This window comes from Mytilus edulis, chromosome 4 (assembly GCF_963676685.1).
Source record: "Mytilus edulis chromosome 4, xbMytEdul2.2, whole genome shotgun sequence".
NCBI classification, from domain to species: Eukaryota; Metazoa; Mollusca; class Bivalvia; order Mytilida; family Mytilidae; genus Mytilus; species Mytilus edulis.
Genome location: NC_092347.1, coordinates 34,282,168 through 34,295,337, shown reverse-complemented (window position 1 = coordinate 34,295,337; position 13,170 = coordinate 34,282,168). Strand labels below are relative to the sequence as shown.

At 32.0% G+C, this 13,170-nt stretch overlaps 1 protein-coding gene across 1 annotated transcript in view; it reads left to right on the top strand.

Annotated features, from left to right (window-relative positions):
• Window positions 1-13,170, top strand: part of LOC139519538 (huntingtin-like) — a 68,940-nt gene that overhangs the window by 14,025 nt on the left and 41,745 nt on the right. The window contains exons 12-24 of the mRNA XM_071311701.1: window positions 1,516-1,709; window positions 2,633-2,734; window positions 5,184-5,284; window positions 5,711-5,972; window positions 6,576-6,736; window positions 7,594-7,736; window positions 8,290-8,422; window positions 9,156-9,343; window positions 9,743-9,861; window positions 10,483-10,668; window positions 11,249-11,469; window positions 12,289-12,364; window positions 12,660-12,877. Of these exons, the coding sequence (XP_071167802.1) occupies window positions 1,516-1,709; window positions 2,633-2,734; window positions 5,184-5,284; window positions 5,711-5,972; window positions 6,576-6,736; window positions 7,594-7,736; window positions 8,290-8,422; window positions 9,156-9,343; window positions 9,743-9,861; window positions 10,483-10,668; window positions 11,249-11,469; window positions 12,289-12,364; window positions 12,660-12,877 (2,104 nt within the window). The remainder of the gene's footprint in view (window positions 1-1,515; window positions 1,710-2,632; window positions 2,735-5,183; window positions 5,285-5,710; window positions 5,973-6,575; window positions 6,737-7,593; window positions 7,737-8,289; window positions 8,423-9,155; window positions 9,344-9,742; window positions 9,862-10,482; window positions 10,669-11,248; window positions 11,470-12,288; window positions 12,365-12,659; window positions 12,878-13,170) is intronic.

Sequence of the window (13,170 nt, the reverse complement as noted above, 5' to 3'; positions counted from 1 at the left end):
TTTGCTGTTGTTTTTTATTTGGTCGGGTTGTCTCTTTGACACATTCCCCATTTCCATTCTCAATTTTAAGGTTGTAGGCTGGTCAGGTCGATATGTAGATGAATTGGATGACGATAAAGTTCACTTTTATTTTCATTTTTATGGTTGACTAGATCAAGAATCAAAGTTAAACCACGTTTGAAGGGGTGATAGGCTACATTGAATTTGATTAATATACACAAAATTAAAAAAATTATTGCAAAGATTTTAATATTTTTGTGTGACTTGATTTAATTAAAAAAACACAATATTAAAAAATATAAATGCATGCAATAATTTCTGAATGTAAAGTATGTGAAACTTTGTATGCCTCTACCTCACAAAGGGCATCTAGAATAAATTTAATTAGGGCCCCACCAAAGGCGGGACGCCCTATAGTGATCAGTCTGTCCGTCCGTCCGTCCGTAACACTTTGTGTCTGCTCCATATCTAGAGAACCATTATGATTTCATACTTTATACTTTACATGTTTATTAACCACCACCAGAGGGCGTGTCATGATGTATGTACAACTTCCTAGGTCAAAGGTCAAGGTAAAAAAACTTTGGTTTCAGTTGACAACCCTGTGTCCTGTGGTGAAGATCGTGTCCGCTCTATATCTTGAGAACCGTTATGATTTCAAAGTTTATACTTGACATGTATATGAACCAACACCAGAGGGTGTGTCATAATTTATGAACGACTGCCTAGGGAAAAGTTCAAGGTCAAAAACTTTGATTTCAGTTGACAACCCCATGTCCTATTGTAAAGATTGTGTCCGCTCTATATCTTGAGAACTGTTATCATTTTAAAGTTTATACCTGAAATGTATATAAACCAATATCAGAGGGTATGTCATAATTTATGTACAACTTCCTAGGTCAAAGGTCAAGGTCAAAAACTTTGGTTTCAGTTGACAACCCCATGTCCTATGGTAAAGATCGTGTCCGCTCTATATCTTGAGAACCGTTATCATTTCAAAGTTTATACTTGACATGTATATAAACCAACACCAAAGGGTGTGTCATAATTTATGTGCAACTTCCTAGGTCAAAGGTCAAGTTCAAAAACTTTCTTTTCAGTTGACAACCCCATGTCCTATGGTAAAGATCGTGTCCGCTCTATATCTTGAGAACCGTTTTCATTTCAAAGTTTATACTTGACATGTTTATAAACCAACACCAAAGGGTGTGTCATGATTTATTTACAACTTCCTAGGTCAAAGGTCAAGGTCAAAAACTTTGATTTCAGTTGACAAACCCATGTCCTATGGTAAAGATACAATTTTTTAATGCACATTATTCACAGCGGGGCCCACAGAGATGGCTCCCATCTCAATGATATCTAGTTTAATTTGTTTTTATTTTAATCATTTTGTAGAGGGATAGTGGGCTTTAAGTATTCTAATAATCATAGAGAAGTAAATTTTGTCTGTTATTTGTAGACAGTTACATGTATTACATTCTTTAATCAAAAGATATATTATTATTTTTTCAGCTCTTACAATTTCCACATTGTTAGAAACGATCCTTGGTGTGTTAGATGACAGTTCCTCTGTCGCTGTCAGACTGGCATTATCAGCCTTACAACTATGTATCCATGATCTGTTACTAAGTGTGGACAGTAACATAGGTTTACAAGCTTTGCTTAAGTTACTGGAAATCAGAGAAAATCCATACTGGTTAGTCAAGGTAAGTCTACTCTCAGAAAAGACAAAAAAATTGTACTGATTAATGAAGGTAATATAGAATAGGTAGAAGATGTGGTATGATTGCGAATTAGGCAACTCCCCACCAGAGACCAAATGACTTGGAAGTTCACAAGTCAGATAAGAGAAGAGCAGATTTGTACTAGACAGTCCAGCTAATTCTTCTCTCAGATAACAGAAAATTGATGAACAATAATACCACATGTCTATGGCGATATAGAACGATTGGTTAAATGTTAAATTTTTAATGTACATCAGCAAATATTAGAGAAATAGAAGACTTTTGTTGTATGATGCAATAATGTATTAATTGTTACATAGATATAGGAAGATGTGGTATGAGTGCCAGTGAGACAACTCTCCATCCAAGTAACAATTTATAAAAGTAAACCATAATAGGTCAAGGTACAGCCTTCAAGACAGACCTTTGGCTCACACCAAACAGCACGCTATAAAGGGCCCCAAAAATTACTAGTGTAAAACCATTTAAATGAGAAAACCAACAGTCTAATGTATGTAAAAACGAAAAAAGAAACACTTATGAACCACATAAACAGATAACAACCACTGAACATCAGATTCCTGACTTAGGACAGGTGCAAACAATTGCAGTGGGATTATATGTTTTAATGGTACCAAATCTTCTCCCTTTTCTGAAACAATAGTATAACATCACAACATAGAAAGACACACTATAAAATATCAATTGGAATGACCTAACTCAATCAAAAAACGTAGTAACACATTTTAAACACAATGAATGAAAAAAATTGATCTGTGATACAATTTAAATACATAGGTGATATAAAAAAATAAAGGATGATTAAAGTAAAATTATAAAACGGCTGTGAAATGTTAAACAATTTTAGAAAAACATCAACTATGAAAAATTGTATTGTTTTCTAGGTAGAGATATTAGATTTGATTGGCTCTATCAACTTCAGAGTGGTTACACATCTAGAATCGTGTTGTGATGATGTACAGAAGGGAGACAACCACTACCTAGGAGTAAGTAGTACTAAGTATACATTCTCAATTTTATTTAAGTTAAAACAGAATCAGTTGACGACCCATTGGTGACCTTCTGCTGTTATCTGCTATTTGGTCAGGTTATTGTATCTTTGACATATTCCATATTTCCATTCTCATTTTATCAATCATTAACAAATTACTAGAGGATTTTATCAGTAACAAAAGACTAAAGAAATACCTAAGCAATTCACATTTTTTGGGGGGTCTGCCATTAAAGAAAATAAATAAGTTTTCCAGTTATTTTCTATCATTAAGTATTTTTATACGACCGCAAATTTTGAAAAAATTTTCGTCGTATATTGCTATCACGTTGGCGTCGGCGTCGTCGTCGTCGTCGTCGTCGTCCGGCGTCCGAATACTTTTAGTTTTCGCACTCTAACTTTAGTAAAAGTGAATGGAAATCTATGAAATTTTAACACAAGGTTTATGACCACAAAAGGAAGGTTGGTATTGATTTTGGGAGTTTTGGTCCCAACATTTTAGGAATTAGGGGCCAAAAAGGGCCCAAATAAGCATTTTCTTGGTTTTCGCACTATAACTTTAGTTTAAGTTAATAGAAGTCTATGAAATTTTGACACAAGGTTTATGACCACAAAAGAACGGTTGGGATTGATATTGGGAGTTTTGGTCTCAACAGTTTAGGAATTAGGGGCCAAAAAAGGGCCCAAATAAGCATTATTCTTGGTTTTCGCACAGTAACATTAGTTTAAGTAAATAGAAATCAATGAAATTTAAACACAATGTTAATGACTACAAAAGGAAGGTTGGTATTGATTTTGGGAGTTTAGGTCCCAACAGTTTAGGAATTAGGGGCCAAAAAGGGACCCAAATAAGCATTTTTCTTGGTTTTCGCACCATAACGTTAGTATAAGTAAATAGAAATCTATGAAATTTAAACACAAGGTTTATGACCATAAAAGAAAGGTTGGGTTTGATTTTGGGAGTTTTGGTCCCAACATAATAAGGGGCCCAAAGGGTCCAAAATTAAACTTTTGTTTGATTTCATCAAAATTGAATAATTGGGGTTCTTTGATATGCTGAATCTAACTGTCATGACTGTGTATGTAGATTCTTTACTTTTGGTCCCGTTTTCAAATTGGTCTACATTAAGGTCCAAAGGGTCCAAAATTAAACTTAGTTTGATTTTGACAAAAAATGAATCAGTTAGGTTCTTTGATATGCTGAATCTAAAAATGTACTTAGATTCTTGATTATTGGCCCAGTTTTCAAGTTGGTCCAAATCGGGGTCCAAAATTAAACTTTGTTTGATTTCATCAAAAATTGAATAAATGGGGTTCTTTGATATACCAAATCTAACTGTGTATGTAGATTCTTCATTTTTGGTCCTGTTTTCAAATTGGTCTACACTAAAGTCCAAAGGGTCCAAAATTAAATTTAGTCTGATTTTAACAAAAATTGAAATCTTGAAGTTCTTTGATATGCTGAATCCAAAAATGTACTTAGATTTTTTATTATGGGCCCAGTTTTCAAGTTGGTCCAAATCAGGATCTAAAATTATTATATTAAGTATTGTGCAATAGCAAGTCTTTTCAATTGCACAGTATTGCGCAATGGCAAGAAATATCTAATTGCACAATATTGTGAAATAGCAAATTTTTTTTTAATTAGAGTTATCTTTCTTTGTCCAGAATAGTAAGCAAGAAATATCTAATTGCAAAATATTGTGCAATAGCAAGATTTTTTTTTAATTGGAGTTATCTTTCTTTGTCCAGAATCAACTTAAATCTTTGTTATATACAATATACAATGTATATTCACTTTTTACTACCAACTGATAAATTAAAATAATCTTTACCATTCTGTGATAACAAGCAGTTTTTTTACATCTTAATATTTTATGATGTATTTAAATGAGTAGTTATTGTTGCAAACTCCATTAGAAATTTTAATTGAGATTAGTTTTGGAATAAGGGAAAGGGGGATGTGATTAAAAAAATTGGGTTCAATTTTTCTCATTTGAAATTTCATAAATAAAAAAGAAAATTTCTTCAAACATTTTTTTGAGAGGATTAATATTCAACAGCATAGTGAATTGCTCTAAGAGAAACAAAAATTTTAAGTTCATTAGAACACATTCATTCTGTGTCAGAAACCTATGCTGTGTCAACTATTTAATCACAATCCAAATTTAGAGCTGAATCCAGCTTGAATGTTGTGTCCATACTTGCCCTAACCGTTCAGGGTTCAACCTCTGCGGTCGTATAAAGCTACGCCCTGCGGAGCATCTGGTTATAATATCACATCCTGTCTGCGAAAAAGATAATGACAGAAGGAACAAAGGTAAAATGTAGAAATGCCAATGAAATGTTGTCTTGACTTTGTTGAATATAAAAAGTGATTGTCTTCATAATTCTTGATGATTTTCCATTGATAAGTCTAATATTTTGTTTAATTTTTTCTTCAGAAATTAAATTTACAAAAGCGAGTTGTATCAGATATCATCATGGCCTATTTTGGTTCAGATGACATTCGAGTGCGACACAATACTGCACAGACACTGGTCAAGTAAGTTCTTATGAAAAAAGAGTATGTCATAATGCTGCACAGACACTTGTGATAGTATTGTCCTGCTATTCACAGATTTTTTCCTGAGTTTTAAAGATGCCATAACACAGTATTCAGGCTCTGAACATACTCAGAACCAAGTCTAAGATCTAACACTTACATTTAATCTTGGTCTTCATTTATTACAGGATCATATGGAACAACTTAAGTAAGGACATTTTAGATTGTATTGTATTTAAAATCTGTAATACCCAAAAGACTATTGGAAGTCCATAGAATGATTTCTTAATTTTCAACATAATTTTAAATTACTCTGAATTTATACATCTTTGCTGCAGAAGTTTTTGAAGGTAAAGTAACAACAAAAGCTAAAACATAAACTTTAACTATTTACTTGCTCAATTGGAATATGTTATTATTTTTCAGATTGATTCCCAACCTGTTCTTTCCTGTTGATCATTCCCAACATGATCCTATTATAACAGAATCCAGATTCCAAGTGGAGGGACTGATGTGTCATGTGACAAGAGATAGCAGTCTAGATTTACCTCCCCTTGTTTTGGGTCTAGTCAAACCATACCATGTAATAAATCATGTGCCTGTACAGTCTGATGTAGAGAGTAATTTATCAAGAGTTGTAATGAACTTACTACATATCCTAAATATGTCAGATTCCAAACAGCTGACGGTTAGTTTACTCAGATGGAAAACGATTTTAGAATATCATAGTTGATACTATTATTCAGAAAGTATTGCATGCATTTATTATTGCAGTTTTTGAAAAATGGACAAAAAAGTTAGTTCAATTATTGTTATTTCAGGGAAATCTGTATATCAGATAAAAGTATGTGAGAATTTATTATTGCAATAATCGCCAAGCCGCATTATTCTCTCTAAAAAATATTCTGAATTTACAGTAGTTTTTCTTCATGCCTTTCCAGTCTCTCTCTGATCGTAGAGACATTTAAACAAATTTTAGAAAAATACAAAGGACCCAATTTGTTTAAATTTTTGTGTAAAACTATTGTTGACTAGACTACCATTTTCATTGATTTTGCATTAAAGATTTTTTGGTTATGGGCACAGAGAACCATTTAAATTTGTGGTTTACTGAAATCTTTAACCACAAAATCCACAAAAAAGTAATATCCCACCAATAATAACAAATTAATAAACCATTTTTATATGACTACCTGATACTACCAATGCTTTTCTACCTAAGCAAGCGGTAAAGGAACAAAATATCTGTAATATTGTGCTTAGTTTGTATTTATTTTTTCCTGTATTGTAGTATGGGTGTTGTCATGCCTTATGTCTACTATCTGAGACCTACCCAGCTACAGTCTACTGCCACTCATGGTGTTGTGGTCCACCTACACCATTGGTACCTAAAGATAGTACAGCCAAACAAACTGGTAAACGTCCTCCATCAAGGTCACTAAGTTCATGCAGGTTAGTGATTGTAATTCCAACTATCAAGTTTTTTTGCACTCACCATTGTAGTAGTTTAAGAGATAATGGATAAACAAGATAACTTTCTTAAAAAAAAAAAAAAAAAAAAAAAAAAATTATTTACCAAGATGAGTAACCCTATCCTGACTTCTGCCACTCATGTTAATTTGTTTTATCTACACAACTAGTACTTATAATAAGTCATTGACAAACCTGACAACGTTCTCGATCAAGTTCATTTTTGAATAAAATTAGATTTTGAGTACATGTTAAATTACACAAATAACTGAAGGACATTTAGAAGTCAACACAGTCTTTAACTATAGATAGATGTCTATACAATATCTCTAGCTGTATTAAAATAATTCAGAGTATAAAAAAGTAGTGAATAAACTAAACAGGACAGTCATTAAATATCTTGCATGAATGCTTAGGCCTCCAAATAACCAAAAAATAGTAAGATATGAGATAAACAAATCACTGGCAAACAGTCACGGGGTATAATCTTGATCAGTAATCGTTACCAGCTTTTATCGATTACACTTTGCAATATCTGATTACATGTAATCGTAATTTAATTCATTACCATGTAAAATACAAGTGTAATTATCATTTGATTTCCATAGTTATTGTAATGTAATCTATTACATTTTAAAGTTCCCTTTCCTACTGACAAAGTTCCTAGCTTCAGACATACACAGATTTTTGTGTCAGGGTAAAACTTATGGTGATTTAACTCCTATTTTCTATTCTTGATGTTATATTGAAATAACCTAAAATATGGCCACTCGATCAGGTTGACCATTGTTTTGCCTTTGTTGATAAATTCATACTCAGACTATATTATTTATTTGCAGTACCCATAGTATAGATGAGATGACCACTGGGTCTGGTGGTGGACTTTTGACCATTGTCCTGTCCTTGCTTACCTCACACATGGTCAGTCTGGACATTAAAGCTCATAGTGATGCTCTGAAGCTGGCAGGAAATCTAGTAGCTGGTTTGTATAAAGTCTATTCCATATAATTCAATAGACATGTAAATCCACCCTCCAAATATATTCCTATATGTCAAAACTGTTCATAGTTTGTGATTGCTTCTGATATACGTTGGACCAATTTCCCCCCCAAAAAAATTATATCATTTATACAATAAATTTATATAAAGATAATTCGGTTTTCATATGGATGACAGTGCAAAGATTTACCAAACAGCATTATACTGTAAAAATGTAAAAACATGATGTAAACTATGATCTTAGTTTAATACTTTCAATTTAATATATTTCACAAATTAGAATTTGACACAATAGAAAAATGTCAATCGATCAAGGGGAATTTTTCTGACAAAAATTATTGTATAATACATAAACATTTATTTGAAAATGTTAACATTAGTCAAGAAGTTATAGAATTTACTTCATATCCTTTGTATTTAAAGTAACATATTGATTTGGAAAGATATTATAATGAAGATGATTTTATGCAAAATCTGTTTAAAAATTCAATGAAAAAACAATCAATTAATCAACCAATCTAAATCTCTTTTTTCAGGAGCCACATATAAGTCCTTAAAAGTCATAGATGATAGTCATCATACAGAAGAACATCCAGAAACTAAATGGGCAGCAATCTCTGACAGAGTACTGGTTCCACTGATAGATCAACTGTTTACTCATATAGGAAGGTCAGTTATTTCATACCTGGTATTCTGTTTGATAGAATCATGGTTTCTTTGATTACAGATGTTTTCTTTAACACACTTTATTACTGTCTATCAGAATTGCTGATGAAATAGGTAAAACTGATTATATTCATATGTACATGATTGCAAAATACTGGTATTACATTATATTGAAATGTCAATTGGAACAAAACACAAATATCTGCTGCTTGATAGCAAAATCAATAGTATCAATTGCAATAAGGAACAGCTTTTGTATTGTATCTGCTGTAGTAAAAGGCAGAAATTCGATGTGTTTTATATCAATATTTATTTGTATAACAAGAACTTGAACCTAGAAAATGTAATGTTCAAGTTGATGTGTAATATTATTAAAATCACTTGTCTTCATTTTATGTCGACAGAATAATCAAGAATCTTTAGCAATCGCTGAATTCTGTATTCTTTATAAAAAGACTTTAAAAGTATAGTAAATATTAGAGTTCTTTAAATCTTTGATGACAGAAGGATATGTAGAGTAAATGAGACAGCAACCCAACAATTCAAACCAAGTTATATCTTAAGTTCAATATGTTAACTTTAACAATTAACATGTATTTGCAATATTTCAAGCACTTAATTTGAGGGTTTTTTTTAACTGAAAAACATAGACTATCAATGATCTGCCGTCAACACCAAATCCAGTTAATGTATATTATGACTAATTAGAATATAATTGGCAATGCTTTTTTTTCAGGTTGCTGAACATATTTACTCATGTAATAGAAGAAAATGTGCCTGGTCCTCCACAGATGAAACCAACCTTACCCTCTTTACCAAATGCTCCTTCTTTGAGTCCAATTAAACGTAAATCTAAGGTAGAGAACTCACCAGGTGGCACCACTACTACACCAGATAAATCAACACCTCAGAAACAAACCAAAGGTATAATGTACATGTATATAAGTATAATAAGTGAGAAATGTGTTGAGATGCACATTTAGTCAATAAATCAATTAGATCTTCTAATTCATGTTCAAAATTGAATTTATAACATACAATGTGAGCCATTGAAGAAAGAATAAAGTAAATTAATTGAAAATTGTGTACTCAATGTAAAGTGTTTCTTATTGCATGTTTTTTTTTAAAACCTGAAAAAGTTAATGTAAAGACCATTTACTGCATAAAAAAATTATAACTCAAAACTTTAATTTGTTGTAGGTCTTTTATGTTTTCCCATTTAGGAACATGTTATTGAGAATTTTACACATACATATAAAAAAGCAAGTATCTGCATAAAAAAAAACCTCATCATTGTTGTAAATAATTTTGTTTTTATTACAGAAAAAGATAAAGAACCAGATAAAGAAAAGAATAAGAAAGATGCAATAGGATTATTTTATAATACTCCTCATTATATGAAATTATATGAAGTGTTCAAGGGAGCTTACTCAAATTATCAGGTAAATGTTCTTTCTTAAAAATGGTGTTTTGTGTAGACTTTTTGAATAGCTTTTACTTTTCAGACAACAGTATCAGGGTCATCAGCATCAAATGTTAAGTTATCTGATTGGGCCATTCTAGAATAAGTACTCTGATACAATATTGGTATCCACTCTCATTTACATTGTACATCCAGTTATGTGACAGATTTTAAAATTAATTTACTGTTATGATTTAAATGCAAAGCACAAAGTGTCCACTGTTGCATTGTTTGAATTATAGGTATTAAAAGTACTGATTTTTTAGTATTAAAAAACTACAAGTAGATGCAATTAGTACATATTTATACAGTTTGAAAATAGAGGCAAAAAATATCAAAGGGGCATTTTAACTCATAAGGCCAAAATAAACTGACAAACCCATGACTCAAAAATGGAAAAAATAAAAAGACGGACAACAGTTCACAAAACACAACATAGAAAACTGAAGACTGAGCCACGCAAACATTTGAATTTTTTATCTGGAGCCTTCTGTATTGTTTGAAGAATTCTTGCTGGGTTGACAGATCTTATGATGAGTAAAGCTCACTTTGTTTAGTGCATTGACAGTTACATAATCATTCCTAAACTTCTCTTTCACAGCGATCCTTAGACCTGAGTTCTACAGACAAGTTTTGTACAATATTAAAGACAGCATTAGATGTACTGTCACAGATTTTAGAAATATCGACGATATCAGATATAGGGAAGTCTACAGAGGAGTTCTTAGGATACTTGAGAGTGACTGTTTCTCTGGAGCCTACCGTCTCCATCCTTTGTGTACAACAGGTATAGTTCTTTTCATATTAATTGGAAACACATTACCAAATGTAAGATTTGCAAAACTAGAACAGAGGTTAAGCTGTTGCTTATTTAGTTATACTAAAATTCAATAACTCAAAAGGAGGAGGGAATATTACTAAAAAACAAAGTCTGATTTACTGCTTATATCTAGCAGGGATATTGAAAATCTATATCTAAACCATTTATCATACAATTGTCCTAAATTTGGTTTCTCAAACATTAAAATTCAATAAGCTATCTCATTTTGAGGCCATGTTAAATAAAATTTCTGGTTTATGGACAATGACTTTTGAACAACTTGATGAAGGTAGAAAGGTATAATTTGTACTTTATTTTCAAAATGACTTTAGTCTTGTATTTTATGTTTCCATAGTATAAACACATGCTATTTTAAATAGTAAAATATTGTAATGGGAAAAAAAGAAATTTTAGTTTGTCTAACTATATTTGGTACTACATGTCACACTCTCATACAATTTCTTTTATCTATTACCCTAATGATATTGACATTGAATTAGATTTGTTTGTCTTTTTTTACCATTGTTTTCTCTCTTCTGTGTTGCAGATGCTAAAAGGCTTATTCGGAACAAACATAGTAAGTCAGTGGGAACCTCAGCAACTACCAAATATTTCACATAAACCTGGAAAGGCCACAAGACTGACAGGGAATGTCAAACCTGGACTGTACCATTACTGTTTCACTCAACCATATGCTCATTTTACTCAGTCATTAGCAGGAGCAACATTTAAAGCTACCTCTCAGGCAGAGCCAGAGGATTCATTAAGGTAATAAAATGGCCTAAAGTCCTCTAAGTTTTGCTCATTTTAAAACTTGATTTACTCAACTGTTTGCTTGATGTGATTATTAAAATTTACGGGACAGGGTAAAACCTGAAGCTAAATGTGACATTCAACGTATCACAACTAATAGTATTTCATTTAATCAATAACAAAAAAACTATAATCTGTTTTTTTTGTGATATACAAATTTTATTCAGCACATCACTTACAGAGTAACTTTTCAACTATTAATTTTAAATACTATATCACTTGTTTTTGTTGGAGAATGGACATTTTTTTGTATTAATCTTTTTTTCTCACAAAATTATGCATGATGGAGGAACCACTTTGATAAATTTGTCGCTGGACATTTGCATGATATTAGAGCAGATTTTACTATATAGTAGCAGTTTACAAAATATGTCATTAAGCTCCCCAGTTTAATATTTATGCCCCACCTACGATAGTAGAGGGGCATTATGTTTTCTGGTCTGTGCGTCCGTTCGTTCGTCCGTTCGTTCGTCCGTTCGTTCGTTCGTTCGTTCGTCCGTTCGTTCGTTCGTTCGTTCGTCCGTCTGTCCCGCTTCAGGTTAAAGTTTTTGGTCGAGGTAGTTTTTGATGAAGTTGAAGTCCAATCGACTTCAAACTTGGTACACATGTTCCCTATGATATGATCTTTCTAATTTTAATGCCAAATTAGAGATTTTACCCCAATTTCACGGTCCACTGAACATAGAAAATGATAGTGCGAGTGGGGCATTCGTGTACTGAGGACACATTCTTGTTTCTGGAATAATCTAAATCTGTTGTTTTAATATATTATAGTAGTTTGAACTGGATTCGAAAATGTGTGGAGAGAAAGATACCAGCCATTTTGAAGCCGAGCAGTAAAACAGATAAGGTAGACATGTTATGCATTGTTTATTTGTTTGTTGCATGATCTAAATCTATAAAATCTTCAATTGAATTGAGTAGTTCATCAATTCCATACATTGCTTGAAATATGAAAATAAGAAGAAATTGTCAATTGATATCAGTGTAATGCATAAAAGAAAACTGTTGAGGGTAAACAAACTGTTTTTGAAGATCTGATAATGTTTGCCACATTTTTTATATCTAAACAAACTACTGCGGTTTATGCTGTCTCATGAACTTTCAATAAACCATTAAATGCTTATTTTCCCTTTTTTTTTCAGTCAGCCATAGCAGCATATATTCGTCTGTTTGAACCTTTAGTGATAAAGGCCCTGAAACAGTACACAGTGACTAGTGTGGTACCACTACAAAGACAAGTGTTGGACCTCCTCTCACAGCTGATACAACTGAGGGTCAACTATTGTTTATTGGATTCAGACCAGGTCTTCATAGGTTTTATCATCAAACAGTTTGAGTTCATAGAGGAGGGACAGATCAGGTAGATAATACAGATAAAATGTATTCAACAAATTGTGCATACATAAAATGCAGTTTTAAAATCTAGGATTTCAAGCTGGAACTTTTATACTATGTTGATTGTTTTACGTATACTTAAAGTGTGCATATTGTTAGAACTATGATTGTTTTAAAGCTCGACTAGCCAGTTTTTTTACCCTCAGTTTTTGCAAAAAAAAAGCGGATACTTTAGATGTTTTCATTTTGTTTCACACTTGGTTCTACTTTCCATTTGAGAGATTCAGAAGAACTTATACCTAATATATTTAACTTCTT